General features: G+C 39.4%; 1 protein-coding gene across 1 annotated transcript in view; it reads left to right on the forward strand.

Annotated features, from left to right (window-relative positions):
• The first annotated feature begins 1,962 nt into the window (after window positions 1-1,962).
• The window catches only part of IQGAP1 (IQ motif containing GTPase activating protein 1), a 76,134-nt gene continuing 58,830 nt past the window's right edge, over window positions 1,963-19,266 (forward strand). Inside the window, exons 1-2 of the mRNA XM_016151523.2 lie at window positions 1,963-2,131; window positions 3,890-3,989. Of these exons, the coding sequence (XP_016007009.1) occupies window positions 2,077-2,131; window positions 3,890-3,989 (155 nt within the window). The 5' untranslated portion in view covers window positions 1,963-2,076. The remainder of the gene's footprint in view (window positions 2,132-3,889; window positions 3,990-19,266) is intronic.

The following is a 19,266-nucleotide window of genomic DNA, read 5'->3' on the forward strand; positions in this document are numbered from 1 at the left end:
ATTGTTCTTACTTTGTAGATTATGAGGCTCAGATAAGTAAATACAAAACATTTAGTCCAGTAAAGCCTCAGTACATTTGTTACTATAGTTATGAAGAATGACTTAATTTGTTACCAACGGGTAAAGCTGAGATATCTGAAACTCAATGGGATGTTGATTTAATACATGTTAGAAGTGTATGGTTCTAGGAAGAGGTAAGAATGCAGAAGGCCATTAGGTTCATAACCTTTATCATGAGAGAGAAAATATATTTACATATTTGGATATGCACTCATTACAAAAGTTTTTAGAATTGTAATAAAAACATATGTGCATATCTTAAAAGCCAAGAAATATAAAATAAAATCAAAAGATAAACTGGATATATAGGACTTGCAGATTTCTAAGAGTAGTATGGATTGCGACAATGAGTTTTGAAGTCTGTGACATAACATAAAAAGGGCTCAAAATGACACTTGGAACAGTGAGAAGAATGGCTCTGAAAGTCTGCAGCTCTGGGACTTATGTCTGATAGAAACCACTGATCAAAAGCAATCTTAGTTAACTAGGCTGGAAACCATCTTTCTTAGCATCTCTATGTCTTTCAACTTGGAGAAGCTTTAGAATTGAGTACCAGAAGGCTTAATGGGGTCAGAACTATGGGATTAATATGTTGGGGTTAAGAACAAATATGTGCATATTTCACATTTTATGCACTTGCATTATTTAAGAAAACTAGGTTTTTTAGAGTGACAGCCTTATAATTATTATTTTAAATGCATATTTGAGTTAATTTTAGGCTCAAGATTTTGAGTTGAAATCTTAGTGTACACAAAGAACTGGGCCATCTAAGAGAAGTTTAGATTCATTATATTTTTAAGTTTATCTGAGTTGTAAGGATTACTAAGCCTTGAAAAGGTTTTAGGTCAGACAATTGAGGAAATTTCAAAGAAAATCTATTGTTTATAGACACGATTTTAAATGTTTGAAGATGTTGGATTAACTAAGCTTGTGAATGGGATCAAAAATTATTAAAAGTTTCTGAAAACCGATTGGTAAAATGTTAGACCTAACTGAGCACTTCTATTAATAGAGAATGCAGCAGGAATAGGGGCCAACGCGGTAAACTTGAAGTGTCTGCGGGATTCAGAGGTGAAAATGTCTATTACACAGACGAAAATACTGAGTTGGGGCTTCTGGAGGGTCTGGCCTGGTCTGGAGATACATAGATTTAGCGCTCTTCAGTAGTTTAAGGTGAGCGTGGAGAAAGTTACTCAAAAAGAGTGGACAAAGAAAAAACGTTAGAGGGTTGAGGACATTTTTCCACCAAATTTATTACTGGCAGCGCACAAGGTGCAAGGGGAGGAGTCCCCTAAAAAGAAGAATTTGCAAAGATCAGAGGCAGGGTATCTAAGGGAAGGAAGTTTGGACAAACACAGTTCTCTTGCTTTAGCATCCACTTCTCAAATACTAGGGGTGTTGAGCAATTCAAATCTGGCGACTGCTGGTGTATCCAGTAGAGAACTGAGGCCAGACTGCCAGAGTCTGGGGTCCTGTAGGGCACTTTGGGTCCTGCTTGTGTCCCAGAGGAACACCCTGGGCCGCTTCAAGGGACGCCGTCTTTGAGCCCTTTGGTGCAGAGGCGTTTAGCTGGGCGGGCAGGGGAAAGGAGAGAGGCCACGTCTTTTATTTCAAGCCACGGACTATGGCAGCCTTTTGGTTCGAGGTGCGGAGGAGGCAAAGACAGGTGACATTAAGATTTCAGGGCGGGGACCCGCCTTCCGTGTGGAGAAGAGCTTATATATGAGCCCAACAGGCGGACCCGCTCCACCTTCTTCCTTCCGCCTCCTTAGGGCGTTGCGGGTGGGGGCGGAGCAAGGGGCGGGACAAGACTGCTCGGGCTCCGCCTCTTCTCGCCGCTCCCGCCGGCGCGGCAGGGCGAGGCATGTGGGCGTGGCCAAGTGGGCGTGGTCCGCGGGGGGCGGGGCGGGGCTTTGGGACCCAGGCAGCCCGCGCACACTGCAGGAGCTACCGCCGCCGCAGCCCGCGCCTTTAAGGTCTCACCGCTTCCTCAGCAGAGACCTGGACTCAGCCGCCATGTCCGCCACGGAGGAGGTTGACGGGCTGGGCGTGTCCCGGCCGCACTATGGCTGTGAGTGGTGGGCTCCGCGGCGCGGGGGTTTCGGGGTCGGGCTCTGTGTCTCTGGGGCGCCGTTTTCCCGGGGCTCGGCGGGGCGGGTGGGGCAGGGCGGCTGTGGGCCGCGCGGACCCGGAAGAGCCGGGGTGGCGGAGGGAGGGGTGGCGGGCGGCGAGGCCCCCAGCCCTCGCGTCCGGGTCTCCGAGGCGGCGGGGGTGGTACGCAGGCGGCCTCCTCGCTTTAGCTGGGGCGCTGCAGCTGGAGGGCCCCACCCAGCGCCGCCCGCCGCCCAGCTAGACCGAGATTTGGGGGGACGGCCTAGAGTGAGGTGGCAGGAGGACGGTGCAGGGCGTGTCCCGGGAAACAGGGACGGGAGACGGGGCTCTGCTCGGGCTTGGTGAGGAGTTGCTCCCCAAGTGCTGCCGACAAGGGAGACCCAGGGTCCAGACATGCCCGGCCTCGGGCAAGCCGAGAGGTGCGGCCCTGGGCGAGTCACTTCACCTTTCTCCGGCTCAGTTCCCTCGTCAGGATTTCAAAAAACAAAAAACAAAAAACCCAAAAAGCAATAACCCTCTGACTTCCTCATTTTCTGTAGCTGTCCCTGGGACGTCATTGAACTGCAGGCGGGATAGTTACCACTGGCCAAAGGGGAGTCCTTTGGAGTCTTGAGGTTTTCGATTTTATTTTATATTCTGGGAGTAACGTTCAGTTTTTAGGATAATTTTACTCATCAGCAGTTATATGTGACGTATTGTGTCTCGTTGTGAAATTATAGGGAAGAACAGGCCCTTCTTTCAAAGAACGTTTTAATCAGAGACATACAGGTGTACAGCCAGCCCAATGGTAATAAGGTATAATAAAGATAAAAGATGCACAGACTAACTCGGCATAAATAGTATTGTGGGTGAGGAGGACGGGCTTGGGGAAGAAAGGGAGCCCAGGGGTAAAGACATTTGAACAGAGCCCTGAAGGATGCTGTGTCAGTTTTGATAGGGCAGGGTGGGGCGAGAGACGTGACTGAAGAGAGGAGAGCATGAACTAGAGTATTGAACAGTAGAAAGGCACTGTGTATTGGGGACTGACTGGCGTGGAGTGCACAGTGGTTGGAAGAAGGGAAGGGAGAAGGGGCAGTGTTTCCAAAAGCAGTTGTGTCTAAATTGGGAAAGGCCTTGAATGCCATCCCAGAAGTTAGGAATTTATTCCATACCTCGGTTGCTTGTGCAGGAGGTAGATTGCTTCAAGGGTAAACTCCAGGACTTTTGAGATAGACTGCCTGGGTTTGAATCTGGGCGCCACCACTTAGCCTGAGGCTAAGGTCACACAGCTTCAATTTCCTCATCTGTGAAATGGGAGCAATAATAGCAGGGTTGTTGTGGGGCTTCATTGAGAGAAGGCATGTAAAATGCTTAGCACAATCACTGTCATAGTTCTTAATGACTGCCGGCTTTGGTTATTAATAAAAGAGGGAAATGGCATGATCAGCTATATTTAGAAACAGCCTGGCAGATTGACTAGGACCAATTCCGGCCAAAATCTCAAGTCATTATTTTTTAAGTATGTTAAAATAATGAGTGTACTTTTTAAAAAAGGATAAGATCAGGATAGTTGAAACCTCACAGTTCTCGTTTTGGGAAAGTTGTAGTATACCTGGCTTTCGCCACATCCACAGGTTACCATGACTATAAGTGACACAGGAATTGATGCTGTGGCACTCTTTTATTGTTTAGAAAGGTTCCAGATTCTTCTGTTTATATTCTTTCTTTCATGTTTTAGCTGTCCTGGATAATGAGAGACTTACTGCAGAGGAGATGGATGAAAGGAGACGTCAGAATGTGGCCTACGAATACCTTTGTCATTTGGAAGAAGCAAAGAGGTAAAGGTGGCTTGCTGGAGAGAAAATCGGGAGAAGGGAGCTGCTATGGCATGAATATAGATAAAGAGCTCTTCGAGTGTGTTGTAGATGTGACTGAGGGAGACTGGTAGTTTGAAGGAATAAGTAGAGGTAGAGTATTATTTATTCATGGGAGCATGTAGCCTTGATGGCAGTTTATCATGAAACACTGATGGACATTTCTGTATACTGAAAAATGTCATAATTTGTGTTGTTCAGTTTTATGCTTTGGTATATGTTTGGGGCACTACCAGCTGTGAGGAAGAAATAATATTTTTAGGGTTTGAAGTTCTTGGTTAATGTTTCACTGATTCTTCACTGGTTTTGATTTCTATATGAATTGGGTTCCTTCTCCCTTTGATAGTGCTCTGGGTATAGGTCCATCCATTTTTCAACATTCCAAGACTGCTTACCGAAGGTATCATCCTCTGTTCTGTATGAGGCGAATATACAGCTGTTTTACTTTTTTTAAAGAAGCTCCCAGATTTTGTGCTTATTCTTAGAGTGTCGATTTGCTATCAGTGGTTCATTTCTTTTGTTCTGCTGCTGTGTTCCTTTTGCAATGTCACAAGGTAAATTGATATAATTACATATCATATATCCTATAAGTGAGCTTTAGTGGAAAAAGGCCAGCAAGGGATAATGAAAGGTATTTGTGATTATAGTTTAAGGAAAATCAAGGCTGTTTCAAATGTTAACAAACAAGAGAATTTTTTTGTTTCTTTTTTTTTAAATCTGAAAATATTAAAACTCTCCAGGAAAGTCTAGAGAACAATATAAGAAACATCCATGTTTTCCAGAACTAAAGGATGTTACCCCTTCATATCTTTCCCTTTCCTTTCAAAAGACACAGTCGGAGTCCCCTTCGTGTCCCTCCTTGGTTCCATTCTCCCTCTTTCTGACCCTGGGGCTACTACGAACAGGCATTTGGTTTGTTCTCTTGAATCCAGGCTTCTTTTCTGATCTTGAAGCCCTTCCAGGAGACTGGGGAAGGGGCGGAGTGGGATTAGTGATGATTTAAATGGGGAGAATTGTAATAAATCTTGTTTTTCTAAATGGAAAGTTAGGCAGTAGGAGAAGAATATGTTATTAGAAAAGGAATGGTTTTCATACAAAATTTGTAAGGCCCTGTGAACAAAAATATGAAGTCCTCTGCTGCTCTAATTGTAGACTACATCTAGTTTTGGAAGGCCAAAGAATTTGAAAACTACAGCTGATCTGAGAAGTTTGCGCTCTGTGAAGCCTGAGTATCTGTTGAGGTGACCTGAAAAGGAGCCTTACCTCATCTTCCTTCCCCCATCGAAAGCAGTTCTGTTTTTATTTTAGTGTTGGGTTTCTGCAGTAAGAGTCCCTAAACACCCCCTTGCTACCACTAGTCTCGTTCAACCATCCCAGTTCAATGAAGAAACTGAGGCCAGAGTTTTCATAGCCTACTTGTAGTTTTGATTGAAGAATAAGTTCCATCATTTTATAGAGTGGTTCTTTACCAAGTATTAGAATCACTTAGGAAACTTCCAAAACAAAACAAAACAAAACAGATATATGGGCCTTATCACAGAGATTCTGGTTCAATAGATATGGGCTGGAAGGTCCAGAAAGCTGTATATTTTAAATGCTTCTAGTCATTCTGATGGTCTCCCTAGTTGAGAAACAAGATTTAAAACATTTTTAGAACTCTTCCTTATGCTGGGATATGATAGCCTGAATAGAAGGATGCTCATGTTGCATTTCCATCCTCAGGTGCTGCCCTAGCAAGGCATTTCATTTGCACCTAATCCAGAGCATATTCTTTTCTGTCAGGTGTTTTTTCCAGTAGGAAAATAGCCCATTTCCTTTAAAACCCATCCAGGAGGCCATGATCTCCTGGGGTGTTTTTTAGTTGGATGTTTTTGCATACTTAGGAGATGACTACAGCAGTGAGACATTTATGATAGTCTTTATTTTTTATGCTTCGGTTCTAAGGGAGGATATAATAGTGGCATATTTGCTCCAGTGTGCTCTGTCTGTTGGCCTAGCATTGTGGAAAATGTGCCTGTTTTATTTTATGGAAGCAATCATAGAAAATCTGGATGCCGTGATTTTATTCATTGTTATTATTTAGAGCTTTGATTACAAAATCAACTTCGGAAGACCTATTTCGAGAGGGTTAGGAAAAGAAGCTTGGGAATGTCATGCTGAGAAAAGAGGACTAGACCCCTACCAGCCAGTACTGTGGCTGCTGCCACCCCCCAAAAAATGTTCGAGGTGCACCTCAAGACGGATTACATGCTTTTCCTCATTAGCTTGAGGCTTCAGCTCTGCTTGTGTCTCTGACCCTGGAGAGCTGGGCTGTACCTTCCGTGCTGCTGGGACCCCTCTTTCTCCTCTAACACAAGCCCACTTTGCCTTTCTGTATTGGCTGCATCCTGTTTCCTTCATAACCTCCACCCCTCCCAAAGTTGGAGGAGCCCCAAGGTCTGGAGTTTACACCGGCTCCAAGTCCAGGAAGAAAGATCAGAGAGATCCAAGGGAAAGGTTTCCCTCTTTAGTTCTATTTATAAGACTGCTACTCCTCCCACTGAAAGCTCCACCTTGTAGTACAGTGGCCCATTGTGTGTCCCAGGGCACTCCGTTTTCTCCTGTACCTGTAACAGAGCTCTTTAGTGGGAAGAGAGGAGAGTGTGCAGAGGGTGAATATGAATGTGTGGAGACTGCGTGTAAGAGTGTGCATAGTGAAATGAGAGTGTGTTGTGGGTGTGGGTTTGTGTTTCCCCAAAGGGTTAAGTGGGAAAATTTAGGACTGATTACATAAAACTGTACACTGGGAGTGGTTGGGAAGTAAAAAACATAGAGTTTCTGCTTTTCTGTATTGTATGGAGAGTAGCTTCAATGGGGAAATTAGGCTCTTGTTCTAATAAAATGTCACCTAAGGACTGAGGGCTGTTTGATAAGAGCTGCAGAGCAGATCAAGGATTTTATCAAGGGAGACATCTTGAGTTATATATTTATGCTTAAACATGGTTTATTTTTATCCTTTTACCTGTTTTGATCGGGCTTTACATTTATTTTGGTTAAGGACCAGTTGCATAGTAGAGATAAATAGCATTTGCACTCAAGTGAAGGAGGTGAGATTTAAATATGTGAGGTATGCTAGGTGTTCACGTCTTGTATAGGAGGAAGTAATATAGGTCAGAGGTTAAGGTGAAAAAAAAAAAGAAGAGAACATATAGAGAACATATCAGGCAGGACAGAACAGGGCAGGCTAAAGGTGAGGAGAATGTGTGAGTAGTACTGGAAATAGGATAAAATTCAGTTAGGTTAAAGGTCAGAAGAAGAAAGTTAATTTTGGTTAATTCCAGTACTCCTCCAGTTTGATTTAAGAGTCCCTCCTTCAGAGGCTTGCTATTGTGCCCTTTTGAGTCTACATGCGCCACCTTCCCCCTGCTCAGTGTCTGTACCCCAGCTCACAGGAGAGTGCACACCCCCCTTTCAGAAGGGAAAGTAAGGGCTGTGGCTGGTTGGAAACTGTCAGAAACTACGCTGCATTAACAAGAGCTTAGCACTAAACAGAGGTACTTTACCTTCTGTGATTTAGAGGAGTTGAAAAAGTATCTTGGAAAGAAATTAGGTCTTGAGAACAGATTTTCTTTTGTGCATATGTCTTTGTTGTTGGCATTGAGTATTTTCCAGGACAGGCTCTTCAGACCTTTTCTCTTCCAAGTGGGATCAGAATTCCAGTAACATCTGGATAGATCCAGGCTGGCACACTGTGGTCCTGAAAACAGAAGTTAAAGACATAGAAGAGGCAAGGAAATAAAATTGATAGGTGAGGTGACTGTGAAGAAGCGCTTGCGCCCACCAGCTTCTAAAATTCTCTAATGGAGGAATAGCACTAAAGATTGAGGGGGATCATTTATAGAAGGTTGACTCAAGCTCTCCTTTCACAGACGAGAAGACTAGTTTAATTGCCTCAGGAGGTCCAGTGTGATTAAGGGGCCACATAGCACATGGCTATTTAGTGGCACATTGGGACAACCAGCTGGGTTCATTCATGTATTCCTAATTATCAAGAGAGGAAGTAATCGTGACGTAGATGAAAACCTGTATTCTCCTTTCTGAAACTTAACCTTAGTGCAACTGACTTGGACAGACTCCTTGGTGAGAAGTGGATAGCATTTAAAAAAGTGTTTTTGTATAAAGTGGTTCAAATTAAGAGTACTTTTCACATAGTAGCAATGTTACATATGGAAGGAGGTTATTTCCTAGTGTGGCCAGCAAAAGCTTTCTGCCCAATGCCTAGCTGAGACACTTAGCAAAGTTTACAATTATGACATGTGGAGAGTAATCTGGTAGATTTTAGGCAGTCAACTAGTTTGTAGCTACTGTTATTACTAAGAAAAGTCATATGACTATAATCTCATAATAATTAAGTAAAACAGGACTTGAAAAAGTCTGATTAAAACATCTTTGAAAATCTTGACTGTTGAGATATGCAAAGTGAGAAGGAAGACTTTCGGTTTTGGCAGGTGTTGAGTTCCGAGTCTGGTTTTGCAAGTTGATTGACCTTAGGGAGTGAGCATAAATTTGTACTTTGCAGAATGAATATACCGTGTATCTCCAGTTGTTGCGAGGGTTAAGTGCCTGGCATAGTGTCTGAACTACAGTAGGCATTCAGTAAATGTATTCTTTATCCTGGTCCATGGAGCAAAAGCCGATTCACTATCAAGATAATGCGGTGTTAATAAACTTTTCTGGGGAATTTTTTGGGCACTTTCAAGGTTCTAAAGATTTGTAGCTCTAGCTTTTTCACTTTGGACTTTAGTTTTTGTCTTAAAAAGGACGCATCAGAAATAGGCTACCTCTAGGGAGTGGAATTGGCGTGGATGGTGTAAGAGGACTGTTCTTTTTATTTAATGCCTTTCTGTATATTCGAACTGCTTTTTACAATGATCTTGAATTTTATAATAAAGAAAAAGGGGTTGGTGAACACACAATGCAATATACAGATGATGTATTATTAAATTGTATACTTGAAACCTGTATAATTTTATTAACCAATGTCGCTCCAATAAATTTAATTTTAAAAAAGGACTAAGAGAAAGGAAAAGCTAAGTACGTGATTTTTATATAGTTGTAACCACAAATTCAGATTTAAATCCTTATATTGTCATCTTAATTATTTTCAATGGGTACTTAATGTTCATTACTTATTCCAGTGTTACGCTTTGATTGCTGGAAAGGTTAAACATTTGCCCACATCTTTGCTTACCAGTTTTATTTTAGTATACAAATTGATGATGTTTGTCTGTTTTCTGGGGTCATGATGTTAACTTGTGTGAGCATTCCTATAATTTGGATGTCCTATAGTTAATAACACTGTGTTCCATATTTGAAAGTTGCTGAGATAGTAGATCTTAAAAGTCCTCATCACAAAATTTTTTTTTTCTTTGTAACTATTTACGGGGATACCAGTTAACTAGACTTTGGTGATCATTTTGTAATATATATAAATATCGAATCATTATGTTGTACACCTGAAGCTAATATAATGTTTTATGTCAATTTTACCTCAATTTAAATAAAAGAATGGAGACGTCAGTCTTCTGTCATATTTGCTACAAATATTTTCCCTTGATTTTCCATTTCACTTTTTTTTTACTGTATAGTTTAAAATTTTATGGCTTTTAAATGTTAATCTTTTTGTTTATAATTTCTTCTATCAAGTCAGAGCCTTGATAGTTTAATTTCACTAAAGTTTTACTAAAATTTGAAGTTTTATATTCTGTTAGATTTTCTATGATTTAGTGATTTAATTTTTTTTTTATGAAACTAAATCTTTAAGTCTCAAGTTTCTAAATTATTCTGATATCATTTAAAAACAACCTTTTTACTACCTATTAGTAGTTGATGTCTGCTTCGTCAAATGTTAAATTACATGTGGTTCCACTTCTAGACTCTTTATTCAGTTATGATGAACTATATTTAATTTTTCTTGAGAAAATGTGTGTGACTTTATTTTCTTATACTTATTAATGAGAAATAATATTTGAAGCTAGCTTGATTTTAGCTCTGTGTCGAGTAACTTTTTAAAAACACTTTCATGACTTGAAATTTGTAGAATTCTTATTTCTTGAAGTTTCCCCAAGTTCCATTTTAGAGTTGATGTCAGCTTAGTAATTTTTCCTGTAATGTGGAGACTCTTCTTGATTTGTAATATCTTTTTTGTGTTTTCACTTTAGCTCTAGGAAATTGTCTGTTATACCGTTAGTAATTGGTTTCGATTCATTAGTCCAGATCTGTGCAGTCTGTTCTGTGGCTGTTCTTTGTTTTGTTTATGTTAAATCAGCATTCTAGGTATGTCTCACATATATCTTATGTTTCACTGACTTGATTTTCTACCATCTTGATTTTTCCTCTTGGTTCTGGTTCTGTTACAGTTTTCATTTTGGGCTATTGACCCCGTTTCCCTCTCTGCTTTTGATAATAGTTTAAATGGCCACTGATTCGTTTATGAAGAGTAGTGTGACACTCATAGGATCCTTTTCAGGTGGAAAAAGGGAGCTGGAAGCCAAGAGAATTGGGTGAAATACTTTATCAATTCATTTTCTGTAAACCTTAGAGTGAGTATGACCACAGGATACATCCAGTGTTAACTGGCCAGCTTGAGTTGTGAATTGTCATGGTTTAGAAAGTCTGATTAGGCTAAGTGGACCATTAGTTTGACCTAATTTGGAACATATTTCTTCTGGTCTTAGAGGTCAGAGCAACATTGTGTTAATGAAAATAAAGTAAAATATATTTAAGGGCCCAAATTGACATGTTCTGGGAATTTAATTTCTGGCTTTGCATGGTGAGCTGTCTTTGTTTTGGTACAATTCCTTCTGCTTCACAGTTTAGCCATTTGGCGGTACCTGTTGGTAGCCAGACCCATTCTGAACATTTTTAAGCCATGTGGTATTTGATGGGACTTGTGGTTGTTTCCAACTGGGGCTGCTGAATAAATCCCTTCACAGGAAGTATTTGTGTTTTAAAAAAGTGCTGGTAGGCAAAGTGAGACCATCCGGAAGTGATTCATATGACTAGGACTGTTTGTTTAATTTGGGACTTTGTTGCCTAGAGACCGTATCTTTGAGCAAGCCAAGTGAAGTGCCACTTGAATGCAGAGCTCCCATTGCCTACCTGATCAAATCAGTACTCTGCTGCTCGGTTTTTCTTCTGGAAGAGCTGCTGGTAATCTGATTGATCCCTGTGCTTGACAGTATGTGAATTAAAAAATCTTAAACATATGAGTGAAAAATCTGGTTAATGGTTTATTTTAAAGAAAAAGTTTATTGCTTAAGCTTGAAAGTCTTTTTTTTTTTTTTTAATTTTACTTATAATTGTATGCTGGGAAAAATTAGTTATTTTTCAACGAGACATTGTGATAGAAACCTCAATACTTCAAGTGCCTTTACAACAGCTAAAAGGAAGCCAAAACAAAAAAAAACCACTGAAAACACCCCAGCAGTTGGCAAGGACATCATGATATAAAATATTTCCTGTCTGCCCCAAGATCGTCGTCCTCCTCCATCACCCCCTCTTCATCATCATCATCATTGGTACCATTTATGGAGCACTTATCATTTGCCAGGCACAGTGCAAAGCACTTTATATACATTGTCTAATTAGCTCTTCTTGAAGTCCTTGGCATGCTTATTCTTATCTACATTTAAAAGAAAAGAAAGCAAAGCTCAGAGAGGTTGACTCGCTCATCTAGGAAGTGGTAGATCCAGATTTCAGGTTTGGTGAGGACTCCACAATCCTTGCTCTTACTCAGTGGGTCAGTCTGCCAGTGTTACTGCATCTAAAAATAATGACAGCAGCAGGAAGTGCCAGTGATTAAGCAGAATGATGGTGTAGTACTTTACATACAGCGTTACTGTGAGGTAGGCTTAATTTTTATTTTAAAAAGGAAAAAATGGGTTAGTATCACTTTTATCAAGGTCATGTGGAATTCAAGCCAAGGTCTGTGTGACACCAGTGCTAGTGCTGTCAACCTCTGAAGGTACCGACAGTCTCTTTTGCCTGCCACATGACCGTATGAGGGCAATTCTCCGATTTGTCTCATGTACTTTTATATCTAAACAGATTGTTGGACTCGTCTTTTTTGTTATTCACTGCAGAGCGACCAACAGTGATAGACACACTTAAGTAGCGGTTCAGTGTTTGTTGCTTGGTGAATGATTTGTGCCTACATGCTTGTAAGAAATACAGCGAACCTAAATTCTAAGTTAAGTGATTTTATAGGTGTCTCTAAACATGAGAATTGGCCAGTGATAAATGTGTATATTTAACTTTTTTAACCTAACTCCTGCTCACAGGAAGGTTCCCCTGGAGGTGGAAGTGGCTACAGTAGAGGTTACATGGTTATCCACAGTGACTGGAGGGCTGGAGAGTTCCAGGCTGGTTCTCTTCTTAACCTGGTATTCCCCTTCGATTCACTTAGAAGGGCATTACTTCTTCCCAATTCCCTCCTCCTCCTCCTCCTCCTCCCCCTCCTCCCCCTCCCCCTCCCTTTTTTTAAATAATGACCTCATGCAGACAAGAGTGGCAAATTGGATTGGAAATTGCCTTGGATCATTTGGCAAGAACTGTATTTCTTGGTGTTGTGGGTGCAAGAGGCCTGTCTAAAGGCCTCTATTTCTTCTTGAGTCAGAATACCTTCCTGTTGACTCATTGGAAATCATAACGAAAAGCAGAAGGAGCACTGAAGAGGCGGCTGCTAGCCCAGGGCTTGGCTTCTGTTAGGACAGATGTTTGGGGACTGAGAGAACTCTGGCTTTAATAAAACTTGGGAGACTTTTGTAGTAGAAGGAATTACTATTGTTGTGCTAGGTATTTAAAGGTAGAAAGTATCAGCATATTGCTAGGGATCATTAATCAGCAATGTAAAAAACTAAAAGTATTTTCTTGAATAGGATTATTGTTCTGAAAACTGAAGCAGAAGAAACTGAAGAGAAAGAAAAGAGGGGATGGGGCAAAATTAGAAAAGGAATAGTTGAAAAGAAGAATAAAATGATCATTAAAGATAGAAAAATGATATAAAAATAAAATTTAAATATAAAAAGTCTTATAGTATAGCACATCGTTTTGTTATAAATAACATCTGAGATGACCTTTAAAATAGCTAAAAAGTTACTTACTACTTGCATGATTATTATAACAAAATATTTTTCTGCCTTGGAGACATTTTGCTATATGTCATTAGTTTGGATGATGCTTCTTAATCATTAATAGCCTGAAAAGGAGTCCTTGACAAGTGGCTTGACTTCGGGGATTTTCCTTTAAAAACTTAAGAATTACAACAAAATATTTTTAGGCAGATTTGATCTTATTTTTTTTATTTAAAATTTTTTTCTTTTTCAAAAAAATTGATAATGGACTTGATACGTCAGAAACTATGTTAGGATATACTGTCAAAAAAGTCTATCTCCTTAGTCCTGTTGATCAGCAACCCAGTTTTCCCCACATGGAATCACTGTAATAATTGTGTATCTTTCCAGAGATATTTTATGCATATAAATACAAATTACTTTTCTTTCCTTATTTAGAACTGATAGCACAATATTCATTCTGCTTTGCATTTTGTAATTCATTTCTAATGAATACATCAGAGTGCCTCATTTTTTTCCTTTACAGTTGCATAGTTTTTCAGTATATGGATTTAATCTATCAATTGACATATCCCTCCCCCCAACCAGCTTTTGCTATTATAAATAATGAGTAGCAACTTTGTGTGAATGCCATCTTGTGCTTATGAATACTCTTACAGGAAAATTTCCAATAGTGGAATTTCTTAGTCAAAGGGAATATGTTAATTTAATTTTGACAAACATTGTCAATTTGCTCTCTGTGGACATTGTACTACTTGACATATCCATCAGTAGTAAATGACCGGGCTACTTTCCTCCTCATTTCGCCAACCTGGAGTATCAAAATATTTTTTAATAATTGTGAATTTTGGAGGTGAAAATAGTATTTCATCGTAGTTTCATTTTTAGGTTATCTAGTTCTCACTGAAGCTGAGCATCTTTGTGTACGTTTAAAAGTCATCTATATTTCCTTTTTGGTCAACTGTTTTGGCAGAATTTTTTGATTATTTTTCTGTTTGGTTATTAGTCTTTTTGATTTGTAAGAGGTCTTTATATAGTGAGGAGATTGGCCATCTGGATGCCATATTTGTAGTAAATAATTATTCCAGTTTGTCCTTTAGCTTTTGATTTCCAAGTTTAAAATAGTTTAGAATTTTAAAGCATTTGACTTTTATTAATCTTTTATTTTTAGCTTTTAGGCTTTATGTTATTTTTAGAGAGTCCTTATCTATATTGAGATTATAACAAAACATTCCCCTGTGTTTCCTTCATGTACTTTTAGTATGTAAAGAGATTTTAACATTCCACTCTTTGATCCATTTGGGGTGTATTTTGGTGTAAGGAGTGAGATTGAGATTCTGCTTTATTTATTTTTTTCTCTACGTGATATTTGGATAATAGCTTCTTTTTGTTGTAGAATTTTTATAATATGCGTTTATATGAGCTAAACTGATGATATCTTCTGGGGAGCAAGATCTCAAATGTTCCCACTGTTTGGAAAATACCTCAGATATTGAGCATCAGCAATGACTCTCTTATGAAATGTGCTCTGGAGTTTGCCATACTTTCTATTCTATGAATTGAGATCTTTTTTTTTTTTTCAGAACAAGTCACCTTCAACTATAGGGATTTTTGAAACATGGCTTAAATATTCTTTTGGAGACATTAGCTAGAACTTTCTAGAGTGCTTTCAAGCAAACTGTATTGTGGCGTTAAAAAGATTCATAAGTGTATAATGAAGCTGGTATTGAGAAAACTGGTTTTGGATTAACAGCTTTGATGACATATGTACTGTGAAGAGATGAACAGACTTGCCAAACTAACATAATTTAATCTTTATGTTAAAGGAGAGTACAGTTTGGGATTTGAAAACCATGTGGCTCACTTTCTACATTTTTGTTTTTGAGGTATATTATATTAATGAGTGCTGTGCCGTTAAGGAAGCGTTCAGTGGTCAAATATGTTTCAGAAATACTAGATTAAATCAAGTTAAACAGATTGTTCAATTTGTGGGTTATTTAGATTCTTTATTAAGGGCTGTAGGTTCCAAGTCTTGGGGGAGAGGAGAGTGTAAGTTATATTCCTCAAACTTCATTTCCTATCAGACTCTTCTTGCAGATCATCCTTCTTCGGACTGGTGTTCCGGAGTATACTGATTTGGGAAACACTATTCTCTGTCAATGATGGATTTGAAGGACAGTTTTAAGTAAGAACTTGGGACATGTTCATGGTCACTTCTCAACTGTTTTGTTTTATCTAGTTTCTGTCCATTCCCCATCAAGTTTTCAAGTTCTTGGCTTATAGAGCTTAAATTAAAGCCATTATTGTCCTAATTGGATAGGTATAATTGCTGAACTATTGCCAGGATTTTAAAATCATTTTGAAGAACAGGGATGTGGTTTTTAAAAATGGGGAAGGGCAAATGTACTAATTATTAAAGAAGAAAAGAAGATAATCACCAATTCTCTTCTACTGAACTAGACTGGCAGAATTCCATAGCATGTTATTAAGTGGATGACTTCTGAGCACTTAGTGAGAAAGGAAGTGATGCTCAGGGGTCAACCAGGACTCCCGGAAAAAGCCCTGCCACATTAGCATCATTTCCTTTTGGACAAGGTCGCCAGATTGGTGAATTAGAGAAACACGGTAATGTCTAGATTTCAGTAAGGCATTTGAAAGTATGTCTTGGGGTACTTTTGCAGACGGGTTGGATAATGTGGACCAGATTGTAACATAATTAAGATTTGTCGCCAGCTGAATAAACCATGTTCAGAAGGGCTGCTAGGTGGGGAGTGGCTGCTTAATATAGGTATGGAGTTTCTCTTTAGGTGGTGAAAATTTTTCTGGAATTAGATAGCCATGGTAGTTGTACAACATTGTGACTATACTAAAAACCACTGAATTCTGTATATTAAGATGGTTAAAAATGGTGAATTTATGTTTAATGAATTCTATCTCAATAAAGAATGGAGCTGCTAGATTTTTAATGCAGAGAAAGCTCTTTAGGGCATGTTCCATGTAAAACATTTTTAGTGGGACTTATGAATGTGTCAGCGATGTATTGATCAAACTTGAGTTTGATTTGTTGTTTGAGGGATGGTTAATACACTGCGTGACAAGCTTTGCTTTGAAAATACCTTGAATCTAGTGATGAAATTTATTAGTGATAAATGTGACATCTTGCACTGTGGATCAAAAAATGGAGTGTCTCAGTATAGGATAGAGAGAGAAGTAGCATCAGTGAGAAAATAAAACAAAATAAAACAAATTTGAGAGGTTTATTAACTCATTAATAGAAATGTGGTATATAAAGAAAAGGAAGAGATGGCTCCATTGTCCTCTGTGCTGATCAGAGGCCACCAGGAGTTGGTTTTCAGTTCTGACAGTCATACTTTAAAAGGGACCTTGAGAGTCCAGAGCGGGGATGACGGATGTATGATGGGATTCTTTCACACCCACAGCAGGCACTGCCGATAGGTTGGAATCCATCCTTTTCAACATAATAGTTGAGGAACCACTTCTACCAGTGGGCGTGGTCCCCTAGTTGAGACTTGGTTACTGCTCCAGGACTAGAGCATGTTGGATGAGCATGACCAGGAGGAAAAAGGGTCTGCCAATTCTAAGTATGAGGAATAATTGAAGGACTGAGATAACTTAATATGGAAACACGATTTAGAGGGAATATATTTTCTCAAGTTACTTAAAACGATTTTTATTTTAATTTCCTGTGTTATTAAAAGGTATTTTTATTTTGAATGACTTGATAACATTCAATTACTCTCTTTTTTTTCCTGACATGGGTTAAAAAGTTGAGAAAAACACAGTAAAATAAAACGAGTAGGAAATAGTTTTGAGCTCCCCCATTGCTCAGGACTGAATGGTGGAGCTGGGGGAGACGTGGAAATGTAACTCAGTCCTGCCCTTGGGGGGCTTACAGATTGATTGGACAGACAGGGCATTGCCATTTAAAAAGTTACTCCACATCAAAGGATGAAAGGTCTTACTGGTGTCATAAGGCAATACATGATTGCCAAGGAAATAATGCAGCTGATGTGCGAGAGTTTAGATGAGGAAAGATGATTTTATGGCTGAGTTTTATAAGATAAGTCACAATTGTGTGGGAGAGAAGGGGAACTGTTATTCAGTTTCTTTAGAGTTGAGACTGTCTTTTTGCACTTCTTGGTATGTAACAGCACCTCCTGCCACAGTGCTTCTCCACAAAGCAGAGGCTTAGGAATCCTGTTCAGTTGAATTGGTGCAATCTACATGGGATGTGGGGGTTGTGGTGATGAAGAGAGTTTCAGTATTGTAGTGATGAGAGCTTAGGGTACTTTCTTTATCTTTTACAATTTGGTTATAATGGAGAGCAGGACTATGGTCCTTCAGCATCAGAGAAAGAATAGTTTGTGCCATTCAGCAGCCATTTATTGACCACCATCCCTCAAAGGTAAATCAGAAAATGTTTCCACTCTTATGTACTTAAGTAACTGTTTTTTTTGTTTTTGTTTTTAAAAGTAACTATTTTAAGAGGTAAAGAGATACAAAGTGCCATAGGGAAGGTTACAGAAAGTTTGGAGGAAGAAGAGATTATTTCCAGTAGTACATCATGGAAGAGTTAAGGAGGGAGGTGACTTTTGAAAGTAACATTTGAATTGTCAAGAGTTGGGTGAAGCTGATCATAACTTTTACCAAATCTCGATTCTTAGTAGGCATCTCCATTTGTAGCTTCCTATATTATGACTTCGTGACCTCTATTTTCTCTACAAGCTCAAATTTTCTGGTTCTAACAAATTTATCCCATCTCATTTGACATGGCACCTTGACCTTCTCACTGTAGCAATGGGCAGAGTATCTTGCTTCCTAAAATTCTATGTTCTTCCTGTGGTCCGGATCCTCTCCCTTCTTGTCTTCTAAGGTCTTTATTCCAGTATTAGTTACTTAACTGTAATTTGCATTTTTCTCCTTGGAACATAACCATGCTCACCCATTCAAGATACACTTCCTTAATACCAGACCCTATTCCAATTATTGTCTATTCTTTTTTCCTTTAAGGAAAACTTGCCTTTACTCCCTGTATTCTCACTTCATCTTAACTCCTGTGGGTGTGATTTGTGCGCCCTCCTTTCCCTCACTGAAATCTCTCTTGCTTAGATCACCAGTGACCTAATTACTATATCCATTGAAAAATTTTCTGTACTTTCTTAATCTATGCGGCATGTAGCACTCTTGCCTGTTCACTTCTTGAAATCTTTTTAAATGAGTAACTTTTTATACTTCATGAATTTTGATGTGTGCAAAATATATTGCCTATCTAAGACAATAAATTCAGGGAGTACGTCCTCCAGGAAGCTTACTTGGACCCCACCCTTACCTCAGGTCTGAGTTAGATGCCCCTCTCTTGGGTTTCTATAGCAACCCCCCAGTGTATCTTTTTTTTTTTTTAAATAGCTTTCATAATATAAGTATCTTATACTTTTCTCTTTCCTAATATACTGTAAGCCTGAGAGGGCAAGGACTATGTCTTTAATGAGTATCATAGTTAACTCCTCACTGAGTACTAGATCTGAAAATTAAATTTTTGACATACACTTGCTCTACAGGCTCTCCTTGTTCCCCCAGGGCTCTAGCAGCTGCCAGTAGGCAATGACTCAGAATTGCTTTTGCTAAGAAATATGTACCTGTCTTCCGCCTTGTAGAGGACTCCCGTTTCTTTTCTCGAGAGCTGCTCACAACCAGCAGTGAATAGGCTGTAGCTGCTGAGACTTAGCTATCATTTGAGGTTTAACTCAGTTTAAAGATTTTTTTTCATTCAAGGTTAAAAGGTCTTTCATACTTCATGATATCTGTTAGAATAGAGATGGATAAGTAGATAAGTAGATATTTTGCTGGACTCTGCATCTGAAGGCTTGGTCTTGGGAGTAAATATTTAACCCTCTGCCCTAATTCCCCTCCCTCTTCATGTGGCGAGGAATGCTTTATTGAATACTCTACATTCTTTTCTCTCAAGACTTGTTCTTACCACATTGTGTTGAAATTACTGGGCTGTTCCCAGTGCCTAGGTGGTGCTCAGATGTATTAGTGACTTGGTAGAATCCTAATTGTGAGGAAAGATGGCCCGATTTGGGAGGTTTTTAGCAGCCAGTCACCCT

This window comes from Rousettus aegyptiacus, unplaced genomic scaffold (assembly GCF_014176215.1).
Source record: "Rousettus aegyptiacus isolate mRouAeg1 unplaced genomic scaffold, mRouAeg1.p scaffold_m13_p_14, whole genome shotgun sequence".
NCBI lineage: Eukaryota > Metazoa > Chordata > Mammalia > Chiroptera > Pteropodidae > Rousettus > Rousettus aegyptiacus.